Here is a 20,221-nt window from a genome sequence, read left to right as displayed (position 1 = left end):
TTGTTAAAGGTATTTTTTCTATTGCAGATATAGCCCCTGGTTACAAAATGGGTTAAGGCCCATTATAACTTGGGCTAGTCACATTGACGACCTGATAACGCACTAAGCCTATTGATCAATTGGACATCGAATTTATCTATCACAGCACTTTAAAATCCCAAAAAAAGAACAAAACAAAATAATCAAAAGATAAGGATGGGCCTTAAAGGCCTATAGCAATAAGTTACCTAAGTGATTCTTAAATTATATTATTAGGCTGAATTTGTTATTAGAAAAGCTAAGGCTTCTATTGAAAAATGAATTTTTATTTTATTTTGCCTACTTTTTGGCTTGGTAAATAAAAGAAATGGTATAAACTATAAAATTTAAAAAGTTAAAAGAAGAATACACTTAATTTAAACAGAAAGTTGCAAGAGATTTATGTAGCCCCCTGATATGTTAAAAAAAAAGTTCGATTTAGCATTTTTTCATCATTTAATGCCTTACCACTAATTTCAACTATTGTTTAGTAGGATTATCTAATTCCATTGCATTAAGCAATTAATCTAAAGCTAGTTTTAAGATTGGTTTACATATATTCTTTTTAAGATGTGTTTACTGTCTTTTCATAAATAAATTTACTATATGATCGGCAAACTGACAATGCCACTATTTTTATTGATCCCAATTGCAATAACCGGCCATTCGAATCCGAGAGTTCCCATGAATGACATTGTTTGCTTTAATTCTAGGTGTATGTAGTTATCATTGCTGGTCAAATGTAAGGCGATTTGATTTCCCACGTGAGAAGCCTCTTATCTGATAAGCTGTCCGATTATATGGAGGGTCCGAAATACCAAAAACTTCTACTATAGAAGACCTTATCGACATGGTTTTATATATGTACCCAACGCCGTAAAAACTTCGGATTTTAAATCTCCCGTACGATTATTTCCAAGGAAAGTGCGAGCACATAAGCTATAAAGTGCAGGCTATGGGCTGAGTCATCGATGTTAGACCTTTACCTGAACTCTTATTTGATGAACACTTAAAATAATACAACTTTTTATGAGTGGTTAAGGCTTCGGGAAATTCTATAACACAAACGCATTGTGAATGTATGAATAAAAGTTGAAAATATACTAAGACTCTTATGCAAGTAATTAAAAAAATATATATATATCGTTTCTACAATCTTAATAATATTATAAGAACATATTAAAAATAAATTGACAAAGTATAGTGAACGCCTGATTTTAATAAATTGTATAATAGTATGTATAGCAAACCTTTTTGTCCTTTCCACGTATAATGTTAGTGGTAAACAATCCATTTTAGTATTTTTTTTTAGATTTTCTTTATTGTTTTACTTGTATTATGCATATAGTATTACTTCATCTTTTTCTTATTAATTTTTTCTCTTGGATTTGTATGTCGCCTCATTGCACTAAAAATGTTTGTTGCCCTCTCTTTCTACGCCATGTTGGCGCTACCTATTGCCACCTCGCTCTAATCCACTTAAACGCAAAATTATACAAATATGTAAAAAGAAATAGAACAAATACACGCGTTGGAAGAAAACATAAACAAAAGCGGCTTACAATTATTTGCAAAAAAATATATATTAAATACAAAATTATTTACTTTTTTTCTCGATCTATTTTGTTTCGGGTTGTTCCCGGTCCCGATCTTCGTTCATTATCTCCCCTTCAGGCAACGTATTTATGCAAAAATATATCGATTTATGTAAATTTATGTTATGTATATAGGCGCATATAGTAATCGTATATAAATATATATGTATATATATTACAAATTTAATTGTTTTCATTGTTTTCGTCGCAATGTTAATATTATAATTCTCTCTTAATCTTGCACGTTAAACTTTGTCGCTTCGTTTTTGTTTCTTTTGTTTCTTTCGGTTCCTAATTCTTTTTTTTAAGGATTTAAAGCGGAAAAAGCAAAACCTCTATTTATAAAATAAGGTTACAGTTGTATAATTAAACAATTGTTAAACAAAACTAATAAAGAAACACCTCGCCGGGCTCGGAAACAGATGCGCGACACTCTAAAATCTGTTTGCTTAATTACAATAGGGGGAAAACTCATACTCAAGTATATAATATATAAATATATAATAAAAAAAATTACAAAAAGTAATCGAAATAAAAAAAAAAACACAAAAATGTATTGGTAGCGCAGGAAGGAACGCAATCGAATAGAGTTATTAGTAATTAGCGAATACGAAAAATATACGTATTTTCCACTTTTCATCCCCATTAAAATTCCGTCCTTTTGTTTATGTATAATTGAGTTGTGGCTATGGCGCCTAATTGCTGTTGTTGGCGGAGCTGTTGTGGTTGTTCTGGTCCACACTGTCCATGTTGGGCACGTAGTCAAGGGCCATCATGCAGGCGAAGACGGTCATCACCATCTTGGGCTTCACCTCGGTGATGTCCTCGGGCAGGGCGTAGACACGGGCGCCGATCTTGCGGGCCATGGAGATGGCATACTTGGCATTGGCCAGGTTATCCTGCGGAATAGAAAGGCGTTAGTTCTGCTGGTTACCATCTGAGCTTAATATCAGAACTTATTGGCTCTATCAACAATTAAGCCCAACGTTCTCGGATCTCACCTCCTGTGTGCCGCTGGTGCGCACCAGCTCGTAGTTGATGCTGCCCTCCTTGATGGCGTCAATCAGATCGATCACGATCTTGCCATCGGCTATGGCCTGGTCGTTGAAGTTGCGTAGCTGCGACTGTTTGCCAGCCTCCGTCAATCGGTTGTTGACCCACTGAACGATCTCCTTCTCGATGATGGGGTTGCCGGTATTGGCCAGGCGGGACAGAATGGACAGGGTGTAGGCGCGCATTAGCTGCCAGATGAGGGCTGTAAAAATAAATGCATTGACAATTAGCGAATATACATTTAAATTAGAAATGCAACAGAACTGGGAGTGCTGGCAATGCATCTATCAAGGCTTTAGACTCATTTTGCATTTTCTCATTGAATATTAATGCCTACCCAACGTTAGCGTGGCATTTCCATCGTTAAGATCCTGGCCAGCGATGCCAACCAGCGAGAATTTCAGCTGCTTGCCCAGATCCACCGCGTAGTTGCAGTTCTCCAGCTTCTCCATGAACTTGCGCAGGGGGCTGAAGCGCTTGTGCACCCGGCTCCAGTTAACGATACCCGGCTTGATGACGTCGAAAAGCTGGAAGATGACCAGACCATCGGCCAAATCGGAGTACAGCCAGTTCACATGCGGCGCCACGCCCATCGAGTTCATCCAGTTGCGGTAGGCTGGAAAGGAGAAAAAATTAAGGATTAGTAAATTAAATTAGACCACACTCTAACTATTACAAAATCTTATTTAAGTTTAAGTTAACTTTTCAGAAATATAAGAACATGGAATGCACATTTGAAATACTTCTCAGAAGGGAACGTTTTTTTTAAGTGCTATATAAATAGATTCAACTTTCCCTCTTTTGATAAAATGTCTCTTGACTACAAATTTCTCAGTTTTTATAGCTTGCACTTCCTGTGCAGAGCTTATTGATAAAATATTATCTTTATAATTATAAGAAGTGTTTTACTTCTGTTATAAATTGACGCCTTGGTCGTTGATATCTGTATTGCTTTAAAAATAAACATGATGGCCTGGTTTTTCTTCATCAATACTTTTTTTGTAATGGTTTAAAATGAATGATGAATATTATTTAAGAAATATTTTAAAACCCTATTTGTCAAATTTTGTTGACAGTTGATAAAACTAGATAGTCAGATGTATCAAACAATACTCTACTCTTTTTAATACTTACTCTTCTCCTCGCGCGTCTCCTCGATGGACTCGAGTCCCTCGATCTGCTCGGGCTTGTCCAGTCCCGGATGATTGTTGAAAAGATTGGCAACGAAGGCCAGATTGAGTTTGTAGACGCCGTTGACGACATCCTGCGGCGTGAGGAAGCTGCGACAGTTGAGCTTGGCAGCCTGCTGCAGCATAATCTCTGCCCGCGACTGCAGGTCCGACTCCCGAAGAGCCTCCAGATTGACGTCGGCATCATTGCCGGCGATCTGCTTCAGCAGGTGCGAATAGATCTCGGAATCGACGATGTCCGACTGGAAGTTGGTGCACCGCCTCGAGATGCCGGCCCGCTCCAAATGATGGTTGACCCAGCGCAGAAGGATGGCCTCCGGCGACATCTTCATCAGATCCTCGAGACGTTCATTGTCAAAGAGAAGGCCAGCCAATCCCGGACAGCTGTCCAGGGTGATGTGGCTGAACAGACCGATGCGGATGATCTGCCAAAGAAGTCCCAGCACAAGATGCGGCTTACCCTTGGCCAGATCGTGGGCATCGATGTTCACAATGTTGCAGCCAATCGCCTGGGAGGAAACCAAGGCCAGGGTCAAGTTCTCAAACTCTCGGTAGACCGTGAGGTTCTTCTTGTTGATCGCCCGCTCATCGATTGTGTCCGGGCAGGAATGGTTGATGATTTTGCACAGCAGAATACCATCCTTGATGCTCAGATACAATCGCTTGCCCTCGCTGTCGATGGGCAGCAGGTGCTGCAGATCCTTGTCATGTCCCAGATTCGAGTTGATCCAGTCGGAGAAGGCCAGCTGCTCCTCGAGGCGTACCGAATGGGTGGTGCCCTCGGACGAGATGCTCGACATGCCGCCAAGGGTCTCCAGGTTCTCCTTCTTTGAGACGACGGTCTTGAATGTGCTGGCCACATCCTTGCTCTTCAGGTCCAAGCACAGTGCCTCGAACTCCTCCAGATTCAGCTTGCCCTGGAAGGCGGTCTGTTTGCCCTTGCCCTTGTACTCATCAATCATCTCGCGCACCTGGTAGCCCGCCAGCTTGAAGCCCACCTGGTTGAGCGCATCCTTCAGCTCGTGCAGATCGATGAAGCCATCCTTGTTGGCATCCAACTGAAAGAGGCGGAGGGATTTTCATTAGTATGGAAGTTCATAGATGGAACTTATTATACCTTTTATAAAACTAGCTTTATAATCGCACATTTTTATAAATAAAGCCATCGATTCATTTCAGTCTGATTCATTCCACATTTTGAAAAACAACCCAAAACAAAAATGATTAAACTTTGTTTAAAACTTGTGAAACATACTAAATCTAAGTAAAAAAAATGTTATAAATGACTATTGCGATAATTTGAGATTATTCACTTCAGTTTCAGTTAAAAATAACAAAAGATATTTTTAGTTGAACAAGTGTTGACCTTTTAATAGACTATGTTATTCATACTTTAGATTTCTGGCCTTCTCGGAACTGGAAATGACTTTAAAGGGACAGCAAGCGAGAAAGAGGAGAGATCTATGAGTAATCCTCGGTCATGAGTAAGTTGTCCGCCGATCGCCCCGATCGATCTGTGAGTCATCAATCAAATCCGATATTCAAACACACGGCCGCATTCCAATGCCCCCACCTGTTTTATCTGCGGAATTCAGTATGCAAAATGGTATTTCCATCTCCCGCAACTTTATTGCAGAACAGTCTGTTTGCCAGTCTTATCGAATTTAATTTCCACATTTCAGTTTCCAGCTCGAGAGGGGCACTATCTTTCACCTGACTGACATATCGCTGGTTATCTAAAATTGCTCGATTCAAATTATACAGTTCAAAAGCGTGAGTGGGCGCCGCAAAAAAATAAGACAAAAAATAACCCAGTAATTGAAGGGTTTTAAAAAAAAAACTAAAGAAGTGAAAGCCTAAACAAATTTTTGTAAATCACTCGATGAATCAGTTTGAAAATACGTACTTAAGAGGCAAACCGCTTTATTTAATTCCTCTTTTCAATATTTCTTACAAAAATAAATAAATGACTAAGAGGCAACGGTTTTATTACAATTTGTAATTTAAATATTTTCTCTTGTACTTTACAAGTTTAATAAATCGTATATAAAAGCAATTAAATTAAATCGTTAATTCTAACAATACACATACTCTTGATTTTTTACCACAAGCATTTCATTTATTAGTCATTAGTCTCAGGTTGAACGAGATTATTGGTCAATATGCTAGAAATATCTTTGATAAGGAGCTTTGGCGAGCTTTATAGATTTCAGTTTCGAAATTTCATCAAAATAATATATGAGTTTGGAAAAGATTACTACACAAATATTTAAACTTCTAAAATTAAGGAAAGTATTGCATTTGTAGCACTTTAAAATTTTTAAAAAACTGTTATAAAGAAGACAAACGGATATTTTCAATATGAACTATCTTACTAAAGTTATTGACAACTAACCTTACCCTATAATGTTATGGTTAGATTCCTTGGAAACAAACAAAATTATCCCGATCCTTTTGATATCTTACTTTATTGAGTAATATACCCATTTAATATCATACATGATATATGTATAGGTATATAATATCTTATAGTAAAGCTTTGATCTAAAACTGTACTACCCAACCCATATGGTGATCAATGTTAGTTTCCATAAAACCTTCAAAATGTTGCGAATTTCCGGAAAACTAAACCGAAACACGAATTTTGAGAAAAACCAAATATTTAGCCAGGCGGTCTCATAAAAGGTACGCTATTTTGTGCCATTTCCCGTGTGCGAAATTAGGAAAATAGACGGGAAAAGGGGCCAGGGTGATCACGTTCATACTGGGCTGTGGAATTTATGGCTCATTGGTTGGTAACTCGGTTTGGTAGTGGTGCGTTGATTGCTCCGCTTTTGCTGTTTGTCGATAAGATAAATTTCTGTGCGCCAAAAAGCGAACATAAAATCGAAAACAGCACTCGATTACGTATATGGTAATGATATGATGGGCGGTCCTCGAGTTCTCGAGGAGGGAAAACCGCAAAGCCATCGATTGTATTGTTTGTCCTTGGCCAAAAGATGGAATATCCAATGGGCTGATAGCAGGGAAATATTTTTGGCCAACATTCATATGACTGACATCGAACGGAAGTGATTTTGATTTTGCCCATATTTTTTTAGGGGAAGGGGGTTTCAATGGGTCAGTTGGGGCGCGTGCTCTTTATCGGAGGTGTTCACTGTAAAGGCCCCGCTGATGGGTATTGGTATGCGTGTCACCTGTCGGTGTTATCGATTAAAATGCCATAAAGTGCCCCGAGAAAAAATGATAGGGCAGGAACAAAAAATAAAAAAGAACACCAAAATCGAGAGGTAGTGATTACGTGAATTGTAAGTAATAAAAAAATACTGTTCGCTTCTTTGATAGTTAGTTTTTTAAGATGATGCGAATTTTCAGATGATAAAATTGATAGAACAAAACGTTTATCAATTAAAAAATTCTTTACTGGAATGACCAACAGATGACTTCAGTCCAAAAATAATTCTACTAGTAAGTTATATTTCAAATAAATACTTCTTTAAGCTTCTTAAAGTTTAAGGTTTACAAAAGATTTCATTCCCCTTATTTTGTGTGTTTTTTTTTTCAAATAAGTCATTTGCCCGTTTGCTTTAGCGGTTATCCACTGTAGCCGCCTCGGTGGCGCCACCTACATTGGGGATCAGCTCCTCGAGATTCTGCTTGAATTCCTCGGTCGTTTGGTGTTGCTCCACGTTGATAATATCGGCCATTATTCCAATGTATATTTGCACGCGGAATTAATTTTATTATTTACTAAATTCCTTCTTGCTTTCGTTGCGAAAATAAACAAACAACAAAAAATTAATTGATTTGCACACAGGTAGTACACCACACACACACAAGCACGAGCGGAAGAAAGAGAACTTAAACTGATCGAGAGAGAGCGGCGCGAGAGAGCAAAAGAGAGAGCCAAGGATTCGAGCTTTTACTTTTTATTTATAATAAAACAACTCCTTTCTTTCTTTCTCCTTCTTTCTTTTTTTTTTGCTGATTTGCTTTCCACGAGCTAAAGTTGAGTACTAATTGAGTATTTCAGTGGAACGGACTATTTATGCCTTTTCTTTTATCACAAAAAAACAGACGCAAAAAAAGCACTTTAATCGAACGGTTCCTTATCAGTAAGAGAGACATAAGGGAGAGAGAGAAAAAAGAGAGAGTAAAAAACACCTTTTAAAAAACGCGTCATCCTGAATCACAAAAAACTAGCTGAGTTACTGACTCAGTAAAACTCCATACAAGCAAGTAAAAAGTATACAAAATCTGCAGAAAATTAAAAAAAAAATTGAAAACAAAGTATTATTTTTTCGGTTTCTCCCTGCAATTGATGAGTTCCATTCATTCGCTCCATTTCTTTTACCGATATATTAATTATTCCGCTCTCATTTTCCGCTCTCTTAAATCTCAGGGTTACCAGGTCGCCAAAAAGGGCAGGGCAATTGAAGGTCCTTTTAAGGATTCAATTTAATTAAGTGAAGTTGATTTAATATACTAAAAAAAATATAGTTAAAAATACATATACTCCTTTGAAATTCAATCCCATATGTTGATATTGTATTTTCATTTATTTTGTATTTTTTTCTAAAAGACATTCTTCAAAATATTGTTTTTAATATATTTACTCATCATCTCTTAAAATAGTGCAACCAAAGGAATACATACAAAAGTGAATCATCTTTTAAGGAAATTGGAATAAATTAATGTAAGCACTGATAGTTAAAAGTTTCAATTGAGTCATCTACTGATATCCGGTTTCAGCAGTGACGTGGCAACCCTTTTCGCACCATTCTCAAGAGTCCCAAATCGCTTTTAACAAATTGCTTACGCATCAAAAAGTTTTTGGTTAAATGCAATACCACTCGACGGGTAAACTTATAGAGAGATAATGGACAAATGAGCACAAAAAATACCTTGGAGAGGGACACGGTATTTAAACGTAATTGGTTTTTTAATAGCCATTATATCAGCGAGTGAATTATGTGGCAATTGTCATTTCAGTTAGGTTATAACTTGTAGAACATAAATCTAATTCCGCCAAGATAATGAATGTTTGAGTCGCGATTAGACAAGGAAATGCGACAATAAAAGTTTAGGACTTCCTTTACAACATAAAATTGTATTAGGGGGTTATTGAATAGACTTTAAGGGATATTTCTAGAAAACTCAATTTCTCTAAGAGTTTTATGAGGTTGCGAGTTCCGAGCTTTTTTTTCCAGTATACCTATACACCGTGGTCAGTAAGTAGTATTATCGATCAGTTACCTGCGATGACTAATCGCTGGACACACAAAGACTTTTGTTGTCTGTTCGGAAGTAGTGCCACTCCTCGATCAACCGATAAATCGAACTAAATAGAATAAACCCAGCTGAACAAACTGCATCTTTTGTTATTATTCCCCGCGATGATAAAACAGTTGTCATTACGTAATAGTATCTATAAGTTTGTGTAAGTGCAGCTGGCTAAAGTATCAGATCAGATCATATCAGATTGTACACAATCTGTTTTTCGGTTATGCTAAGTAAGTATCTTTACAACTCTATACTTGACGTTCGAAATAAATTAATTAAATAACACATTTTTGCTTGTGTATAAATGTAGCAGTCATTAACCTTATTAAACAATGAAACTTCCCTTGATAATTAACCCAAATTGGTAGCTCAACTGTTATGATATAATAGGTATATAAATCAATTCATGAAATAAGTTTATTAAACTCCATAGTTGATTGCACACAATTAACACCTCTAATACTTTTACTATTTCTTTATATAGAACCAAAATAGGTTCTATAAACATTTTAAGTTCTTAAAGATTGACGAATATTTTTACTGACAGTAAAAAATCAAAGACCAGAACCGCACACGCCTGACCCCAAGCAACTTTCTACGGGTTCACTTTTGGTGTCACCGATGTTTGCTAACCCTTCACCTGACTTTTTGATACACTTGGAAAAAATGCACTGATGTTCAAAGTCTTACATAACACATTGTTAAAAACAACACTTTTCTTTGGCAAAAAACTTGCAAAAAATAATTATTCCTACTTCAATAAATATGTTAAGTTAAACGAAAAATATTTTTTATATCCCAATATTAAGGCTAATTTTTCTCGGTGTGTTGATTCCCTTCTTCTTCTTTTCGAACCCAGAAGAGAATTCAGGCGGCAATCATAATTATGACAAACAACGCGCGAAATTTTTGTTAATGAACGTTTTGCCTTGTTTTTTTTTTGTTTATTTATCCATTTTGTTACTTTTTTCAAGCGTCAATGTTTGCGCCGCTATTCGGGGCTTAGTCACTGTCATTTAAAGGCAATTTACGGCAAATGAAGTTCATTAGCAGCAGCGTTAAATATGAAAGAGGAAAAAATGCTAAGCGGCGTTTATAGTTTTTTAAGTTTTGTTTGCCCCGGCTTTTAGGTGAAAATGTTTGAGTGACGTAATTGCAAATGTCACCTGGCCGAGAAAACACACTTAGTATTTGTGTCACTTTTTTTCGCTTTCGTTGAACCGGTTTTCGAGTCCAAAAACTGTCAATTCGTATGCCTGGCACGACAAGTGGACTTACCCTAGCTTTTGCATATCAAATAATGCCGTGCGATAATGCAACTACGGTTGTTCAAAACCCCCTTTCCCCCCATCCAACCAATTTAACCCATTCCACCCACTTTTTCAGTGTGTCGCGACCTCGACAACAAAGGCAGCATTACATCAACATCAACAATAAACCATATAAAAAGGCAACAATACAACGCCCGCTGATTGAACGTGAGTCAACAGCATTCGAAACATGTTAATCAGCATTGTTTGATAGATACTCGCACCGCTTTATGCATATAAGACCCCACAATAAGTAACCGAAGTTCCGAAGCCATAGTGCCCCCTGGGACCCTTCTGCCCCGTGGAGGTCGAAATAAGAAATAGCTGTTCAAATACAGGCAAAGGAAATCAATTGAACAAAAATTAATAATGCGCCTATGCCGATGATGATATGCTAGATAGTTGTTTACCGTTGCACGGCCGCAAAAAAAAACTATCCAATAGATACTTTATGAGTGTACACCCTACAAAGGTAGGAAGATGTGGTAGAAACATTTTTTAAAAATTGAATTGATGGGAAAAAACTATGTTTTTCAAATAAGGATTTTTTTTTTAGAATATATCATATCATTCATAACATCTATTTTATCTTTATTCGTTATATTTCAACATTATATGTACATAGAAACTGAGTTTCCATTTTGTATTACCATTTTTTTTAGATATTAAGCTTTTCAGATTACTAGGAAGGCTATCCTGTAAACGAAAGCTGTTTCAAAGAGCTATAATATATGAGTTGCATATAAAATAGGATTATTTTGAATCACTATTTATTAGATCTGAAGCTATTCGGTTTAGTAGGAAAGCTTTTCTTTAAACAAATGCTGTTGTCAAAGAGCTATAATATGTATTCATAATATATATAATATAATATATATTTATAAATTTAAAGAATTCTATAATCAACTTCCAAAAATAGTTTAGACCAAAAATATCATTTAGTTGATCATAAATATGTTCAAAGTCCAAACTTCTAAACCTTAGCCAAAACTAAAACTAACCATCTTTTTTACGAAACTTAAAAATATTCAATTAAAATTTTAAGAAATGATCCACATATAGTATTTGAATTTATCAGTGACTGAGCTTGGTTTAAAGAGCAAACTTTCAAAGCTAAAGCAGATAAGAACCGATTTTTCGGAAGTCGAGTTCTTCCCAAGATAAAAAACTTCAAAAAACTTTTGTCGCCTGGCGTGTCAATCGGTGTCAGTGCGTTACTTTTCGTTTCTCTTGACGTTGTTGTGGTTTTTTTTGTTTTTGCTGCTGTTTTTCTGGTTGTTTGCCGGTCGTTGTTCGCATTCAACTTGGGCTTCGTTGTCGTTTTATTTACTTTTTTTTTGTTTTCGACTTTGTCGCAGTCAATTGAAATTTGTAACACGTAAAGCAAATTTTGAGTTTTCGCTTGTCTGCGATTACTCGCAGCTTTTAGTGTAATAAATATTTATGTAGAAATTTTCAGTGCGTCCAGCCAGCGCACGCTAAAAAAAAGTTAAGTATATTGTATAATCAGCAGTGACACATATCCGCCAACTAGACAGAGGGACACGCCAAGTTGTGGGCGTGGGTCCAAAGACAACTGCTCGGAAGATAATGGCTATATTGGGCTTTATCAGAGGGTATTACCAACGGGGATTGGGAAAAACCACACATCTTTGTAGTCAAATTAATAAAACAAATGCTCAGTAAAATCGTATAGCAATTAATCAGAAACTGATTAAATGGTTTATATTGTGATCAGAAATAATAAATACGCGAATAATAAATATACGAACCCAATTTGGGATCATATAATGTCTTATCATATCATTTAGTTTTATTTTATTTTATAACTAAACCTTAAAATTCTCTTCTCTTTTCCAAATCATTTATTGCTTTTACAGGTTGGTAACTATTCTGTTGAAATATTGGACAAGACAGGGCGATTCCCATCTGGTTTTTCACTATAGCGCATTTGGTGTTTTGTTTCTTTTTCTCCAAGGCCACGCCTTGTCGACTGATTACACTTTCGTGAGTGATATATAATATGGGAATTAGTCAGGGCCCAGGATAAATTACCAAGGCTGAGTCATAAAGACCACTTGCTAATTAGGCGAGCGAACACCCCCAATGAATTGAAACAGAAGCCACAAACGTATCATATGAAAATGTCATTGATCATATGTGCGGGTTCGTATTACAGTTCTATTAACATTTTTAAGTTTGCTTTGGGTTCCTTACGAACAGAATTTAAAAAGACAACATTGATAACTATATAACATGAAAATAAGAAATTAACAAAATGCAAAAATTATTTTAAAAAAATATTTTGCTCATATAATTAGAGTTTAATATATAAATGTATTCTTATAAATATTCTAATTTCACTAGTAACCATTAATCATGGTTGTTAAATTAATAATAATTGAATGTAGCCCCATTTTAAAAAGTTGTTTTATGATTTTGAATCTTTATTCGTTTTATCAACAAAACAACTTAATAATATTGAATTTTTTCCAGTGCTCAGCTAATTGAATTGCACACACATTGTGGCCATTCAATTGTGTTGCTAAAGGAGCGTTTAGTTCGGCTAATGAACTAGTTCCCCGCTCGGTTGTGGGTGTTAATTGTATTGGCCGCGCCTCAATGATTTCCCATAGCAATATAACAAAACAATGTTTCGTCAAGTGTATAGAGCACGCGACCACAAGCGATCTGTGAAAGTCAACGCTGCACTTCATTATGACAAATTTACAGTTAATCGACGACACAAAAAACACTGTGGAAAATGTGGGGAAAAGCGGAAAGGGGGAAAACGTAGGAAAAGGGGAGGAGGGACGTTACACTCTGGTAAATATTGGAAATGAGCCACTAAATCATCCGTGTCTCTGTTTACCATACCCATATCCATATCCCCCTTATTCTCTGTCTCTGTCTGTGGTGCCAAGTGAAAACCGAAAATGGCAAAAAACTGATAAAAAGAAATGACAAACAATCCAGCGCTGCCCCCAAAAGGTAACTGGCCAGAGTTCAACAAACTCGACACGCAAAAACAATCCGAAAACGACCAGGGAAGGCGCCCAAAAATGGTACCCGGGATTTGAATACCCTTAAGGAAAATATAACAACAAAATTTGTCATAAGCTCCGATATTATATTATACAAGAACGAGACATTATGTTCTTACCTTATTTATCTTGGTCAAATTAAATGTCTTTAAATATCTCTCAGATTCTATTATATTCATAATTTAAACAACCATGTTATGTCTTAAAACTATTATGGGTTTAAGCGAATTTTTTGAGCTAGTAGTAAAAGTAGAAGGTGTATGTAGTAAACAAATAACCTAAACTTGTTTTAGGTTTTCTTAACTGTGTGTTTACAAAGATTATTAAATGCACAAAGATAGTGTGCTATGCAACATAAATAAGTTTTATAATATTATATAGAAATATAGATCCACATTATACCACCAATACTACCGCAAAGTCAAGACATCTTTAAAAAAGGAATTACCTCTAGCAAGAGTATAAAACGAAAGGAAATAAAATGCGTCAACTTGAGAAAAAGGACAACCAAATAAGCAAGAGAAAAAGTGGTAAAGTGAGGGAGAAGTTGCATTAATGCAGCTGCAACTTATCGCACATAAAATGCAATCAACGCATTACGAACACTTTCACTCTTGATAGCGAAGCACCGTGTAACTATGGGGATTTCCGAACAACTTAATACAAGAAAATACCATCTTTAACACAGATGATATGTGTGAATTCCAAGTATTTATCACAGCACACACTCACAAGGTTGGCAAACATTTTTATACCCCTTACTCGTAGAGTAAATAGGTATACTAGATTCGTTGGAACGTATGTAACAGGTAAAAGGAAGCGTTTCCGACCCCACAAAGTATATACATATGTACTTGATAAGGATCACTTGCCGAATCGATATATTCATGTCCGTCTGTCTGTCCGTCCTTATAAACGCTGAGATCCCGGAAACTAAGAAAGCTAGAAAGTTGGGATTTGGCAAGAAGAGTCTTGAGCTTCTTGCGCAGTGCAAGTTTGTTTCCACGCCCACTCTAACGACCATAACGCTAAAACCCTTAAAGCACCCACATTTTTTAATACATATAAAAATAATAAAATTAAAAGAGATTTTATTTTGATTATCAATGGCCAACTCCATGTCAAAAATTTTTCAATTCGGGCCGTTCTCTAAAAAGTTATAAGCAAATAAAGTGTGCATTTTTGGGAACAGACGCTTTTCTACATGTATATCTCTATCTCCCTCACACTCCCTGAGTGCTCCCAGTACTGGGTATACTGGTATCTGATAGTCGATGGCATCGACTATAGCGTTCTCTCTTGTTTTTTTTTACTAAATATCCATATTCTTTAACGACATTTTAAATGGCTGCCAAATAATTTTGAACATTCGATTTGTTTACTCCCCAATCACGTAACACTTACGTGTTTCTTGGACTTTATAAACACACAGTCTTCGGATCGAATGATATCATCGCCTTTTGATCACGACCCACTGTGCGGCACGACTTTTGATGGACACTGTGTGCTGAGTGTGTGTGTTCGAGTATTCAAAAATCTTTGGCATGTGCATTAAAATGACAAAGGAATTAAAAAGGAAATAAATAAAGAAAGCGTTTTTAGCGCTAAGTGCCCAAGTAGCCTGCACTCAAAATGCACTTGAAGGCCTGAAAACAATGTTGATAAAAGCCAAGCTGCAGCAACATCCCGAAGAATTATATTCGGAAAAGACAACAATAAGTGTTGTTTTTTGTGTGAATGGGAACACACAGTAAAAGCAGGAAAAAATTGAGAATGGAAAAACAGCAGCAGCCGCATCCGAAAGACCTAATAAACGCAGCCAAATGAATTATGTGCCTGCCCATCAACTTTGGAAAAAAGCAACATGCAACGCAACAAAGACGGCACACAGCTGCGGCTAAGATAATAGCATCCATAAAGCCATAAATTTCGTGGCTTATAAATGCGTATAGATGCCCGATTATACGCTATTAGAGCGCTAAATCGGGCATACAATACGATTCTTAGTTTAACTGCATTTTCAACACACCTTGAAACTGGAAGAAAATTGTCGGAAATTTGAATACGTAAAATTACTTTTAATAACCTATGGCTTTAAAAAAAAAACCGAACAAAAATTACTCATTGATGTATTAATCAAAATGCTAAAATGTATACCGTCATTGTTTATCAAGTATGCAAGCCCGATAAACCATAAAAACACATTGCATATCTTCTTCACATCGGGGCACTCAAAATGCGGGGCTTTGCGGCAATTAACACTGACACTCCCACGCAGAACCCAAAGAGAAACAAAAACACTAAAAAAAAATGGGAAAGAAACACAGAAACCTGAGTCAAAAACGAAAGACAAACAAATGCAACGCTTTGTATGTGGGTGTGGCAACTCTGTCTGCTTGCTTGACATAAGCAAATGACAACAATGTGCCACTCGCATGCGATAAGCATTAATCCTGAAAGCAATCGCCGGATCCCTTATACCCTAAATCGGATAGTTTCTAGGGATAACAAGTAATTTTATCATATTGCTATTATATCAAGCAATTATATTTGAAATTCATCTAAATATAATAATATATTTTTATAATATCTTTTAAATTCCTCAAATAACTACGTAAGTATGCCGATTAGCTTATCACACCACAAATATTCCCCACAAAGGGAAACCACTGTATTATTTTTGGACTTAGTCACCAGATACCAATTTCAGCAATATGAAACGAAGTCCCCATGGGATAAACGAGTTTGCTTACTATAATTCCAATATCGTAGTATGCAACCTTCATTGAGAAAATAAAAAGAGTACGGAATTGTTTATCGTATTCGTTCTTTTTTTATATATTTTTTGTTGATCTCAAGCAGTAGCATTCCGTATTAGTCATCGCAGCACTCGACAACAATAGTGGAATAACGAAAACCAGATTTCAGCTTTCAAGTGTCAATCAGCACAGTGATTGTTCCCGCCCACACAGCTCCCATCCATTATATATGCCGTTTGCCAGTATTTATCCTGATCTCGTTCGGGATCTGCGTCTTGCAAATTGGTCCGTTGGCCATGCAGATTCATTGGAGTGCCGAGCACAATGGACCGTATTGTTCGTCCGATTAACGCCAAACACGCGTGCGACAGGAGCTGCCTCAAAAAGTACACTTTGCAGAAGATTGGATTGAATTAAATGGAAAATTTAATATCAGAACTAGCTTTGGCAAATTAAAAAACTAATGATGGTTCCTAAAATCATAGATTCTGAACAATTGAGTCAATCCAAAGTTCCTTAATCTTTCTCCCTGGAACTTTCAAGCCCCCCATTTTTTATGCCTGAACAAATTCCGTTCTTTCCCCTCCGTTGGCAATTGCAATCAAGCAAAGTCTTTTTTATGTCTTCCAGCATATACGGATTTTTATGGCCTGCACTCGAAGCAATTGCAGCGTGGGCGTTTATTATTTCTCTCTTTTCGGTTTTGGAATTGCCGGGAATTACGAGCTCAGCGAAATGCCAAACACAGAGCGGGTTACAAGAAGTCAGGCGAGCAAGAAATCAGCAAGAAACAATTGTAAACTATTAAATGTGTGCATAAAATTGAACGAAAATTGCTCGACTCTGGTTGCCCCTTGAACCAAGGTGACGAATGCATAGTGGGTCGAAAAAGCGGGGGTTTGCTAAGACTCATTTCCTAAAAATCAAAAAGGTAGAGTGCTTTTTAGCAGGAATTGTAAGTAAAAGTAAGCTTAAATGGTATTTATTTATAAATTTACATTGCAGAAATGATATTCTTAAGGTTTAACCCTTAGTTTTAACCTTCAGTTAAATTAAAAAGTTCTCTAAATAACTTAAACTCCTAACCTAAGCCCATCAAAAATTGGCTTTTATTTATAAATAAAAGTTGCAGGAATGACACCCATAATGTTTTACACTTAGTTTTAACCTCCAGTTAAATGGAAAGGTTCTCTGAATAACTTAAACTCCTAGCCTAAGCCCAAAAAATTTGTTTTTTTAAGAACTAACATTTAAGAAATGACACTCTTATGGTTTTACCCTTAGTTTAAACCTTCAGTTAAATTAAAAGGTTCTCTAAATAACCTAAAATTTCTAACCTAAGCCCATAAAAAAAATTGGATAGAAATATATCCAACCAATTTTTCCCTTAAGATCAGAAGTTACCCTTTAACAGACCTTACTAACCGATCCGAAGTAAGCATTCTTTCTGTGGTTTGTTCAGTAGTTCCCGCTTTTAACCCCTTGTGGCCCACTGTGCGACTTGTCTCGGGTTGAGAGCAGATATCTGAATCTGAATTGAAGCTGCGGCCGGGCTGAGACGTAGTTTTTCACGCTCTCCCGGTGACGGGGCTTGTATATGTGCCTTGGCCTGTGATTTTTATTTTTAGTTTAAGCAGAAACTGGTTTTCCATGGCATTCCCTCCATTGCCCCCTTCACAAAATGGGGTGGCAGCAGAGCGACTTTTACGTGGTGTCATGGTATGGAAATAAATGCACGTTATATGCTAACGTTATAACGCTGGCCTTGCCCAAATATTATTCTCGCGAAATTCACGAGAAATATTCGTCAAGTGAAAGATGGTTTGCTGCCGTCTATTTTTTGTGTTTGCATGTTTAACGCGATTTTTGGTTTGTTTAGTATTAGTCACTGTGGGAGGATGGGCCGCGACGTTACCTGCGGCATTGAACTTGAGTTTTTCGACGCATGCGCTGCTGTTTTTAATGATTTTGTTCTTGGTTTTGCAGTTGCAGAGGGCACCACCCAAAAAAAGCTTTTTTTTGTAGATATTTAAGGGAAATTCTCCCGCTGCGATAAGAAATATTTGCCCACTTTATCAAGAGGGTAATTACCAAAATAAAGTGTCTACAGTGGAATTCGCCGATAGTGGAACAAGCTCTATTATAAAATGTAATATTTAGTTATTTTATAATTTTGTAATTCATGTTTTATGTTTTTGCATTGTTACTTTTTTACCACTGTATTCTACAAAAAGTATCTATTGTATTTAGTTGATCATGTTCATTGAATCTTATCTATCAAAATCAGAATAGTCTAGCAGGAGCTGGCTTTCTATCAATATTTTTCATCAAAGTCACTTAAAAAACGAATAAAAATATATGTAAGTAAAAAAAACCTTTATTTTTAGAGAATACTTTACTTAAGCCTGATAACGTATTTTTACTGGGAGAGCGAGAGATAAGAGATGCGGGAAAGGGAAACTTGTTTGCTCATCTGCTGGCCCCCTCCCACCCACAACCACGCACGCGCCCCTCTCCCTTGCACTCGCACATGCAGCAGCGGCCGCAGCGCATTAACCGTTAGCTGGCGATGCTTTGTCTCTGCTTCTCTCGCTCTTCATAGTCTCTTTTCAGGGGCGGGTCAAAGGGGACTGTTTCTTGGGGGAAAGAAGGCTAGGTATTTTGGTATCAACAAAATATACTTACACAAATTACGTTCTGTTATTACCTCAACTTTTGTTACTCTTGCTGCTCTAAACCTCTTACAATTTTTAGTAGACAACTCTGAATTATTTTGAACTTTTCCTAATCCAACATAAGATATAAAGAATGTTCCTGGATATATTAAACCGCTCTTAAACTTGTTATTAAAATATGCAATTTTTCACTCATTTTGCATTTTTGAAATTTAACGGATATTCTCCTTTTGTTTTCATCCTGTTGCTCTTACTAGTTAAGAAATGATTTAGAATAGTTTGACCCCTCCTAGAATTGAACTTCAGATCCGCCCCTGCGTTCCTCCTGCTCCTTCCTCTGCTTCTTCTTTTGAGTCCACTTCATGGGGGGTTGCTTCGCACTGTTGAAGGCCAGCGCCGCAGTCGCAGTCGGCGTCGCTGCTCCCCATTGTCAACGCCGACGCCCACATGCACCGCTTAACGGTTTTCTTCCTGCTCCTATTGCGTGTGTGTGACTCATTCTATTTGAATTTTAATAATTTGCCACCTTTTTTCTTATTGATTGAATCTTGCCATCGCTATTGCCATTGCCCCAACAATTATCTCTTTTCTCGCTACTTTTGTCATCTCACCTCTATGAATTTCTCCTTGATCTCGGCCTTTTCATCAATGGACAGCGTTTTTGTGAATTTGTTTAGTGTTGCCATTTTCGCTGTGTGTGCTTTTCTTCTTGACTTTCTTAATTATTTATAACTGCCGCAACCGATTTGATTATTATTTTAAATAAATTATGCGTTTATTATCAATTTCACTTTGTCGCCGTTTTCGCAGTCGGCGTTTTTTTCTCCTTTCTTATTCGCTCGTCTTTTTTAACCGCGCGCTCCTTTTTCTATATGTATCTGTGTACTTGTGCGTTGGTGTGTTAATTTTCTTAAATTTCCTTTGATTATTTCTTAATTTGCACCCACACACGTTCGTTTGTGTTTGTGATTTGATTTGTTACTGGCTTTTTTACCAAAAAAAAAAATTGGTTGGTTTTAAAACCTCGTTGTATATTTACAATTTCAACCGAGTAAGCTTTGTTTACGAGCGTCCTAATTCGTATTCGACCGGCTACTGTGCGTGCGAGGCGTTTTTGTTAACAATATTTAGCAATTTTGTTAGGGCGACGCGACGAAGTGGGTGAACAAAACAACAATGCGCACTAGAGGTGCAGCAACTTCGATGGAGACATATATCTATCGATGTTTTCTTCATTTTGCAAGCATCGCTGTTTAATCGTGACTATCGATGCTTCCACATAACTAAAATGTTT

The 20,221-nt window shown here is 36.7% G+C and overlaps 1 protein-coding gene across 2 annotated transcripts; it reads right to left on the bottom strand.

Moving 5' to 3' along the window:
* Positions 1 to 1,720: 1,720 nt before the first annotated feature.
* Positions 1,721 to 20,100, bottom strand: LOC119556898 (plastin-3). Of its 2 annotated transcripts, none has more exons than XM_037869382.1 (5): positions 19,539 to 20,100; positions 3,801 to 4,914; positions 3,004 to 3,282; positions 2,615 to 2,868; positions 1,721 to 2,512 (listed from the first exon to the last, which is right to left on the bottom strand). In XM_037869382.1, exons 1-5 carry the CDS (start codon positions 19,611 to 19,613, stop codon positions 2,309 to 2,311), a joined length of 1,926 nt encoding a protein of 641 aa, XP_037725310.1. In that variant the 5' UTR covers positions 19,614 to 20,100; the 3' UTR covers positions 1,721 to 2,308. The 2 variants fall into 2 exon arrangements, with proteins under 2 accessions (XP_037725310.1, XP_037725309.1); XM_037869381.1 differs by lacking the exon at positions 19,539 to 20,100 and adding an exon at positions 7,486 to 7,735.
* Positions 20,101 to 20,221: the final 121 nt, after the last annotated feature.

Source organism: Drosophila subpulchrella, chromosome X (assembly GCF_014743375.2).
Source record: "Drosophila subpulchrella strain 33 F10 #4 breed RU33 chromosome X, RU_Dsub_v1.1 Primary Assembly, whole genome shotgun sequence".
Classification (NCBI taxonomy): domain Eukaryota; kingdom Metazoa; phylum Arthropoda; class Insecta; order Diptera; family Drosophilidae; genus Drosophila; species Drosophila subpulchrella.
This window is presented reverse-complemented; position numbering and strand designations above follow the sequence as displayed.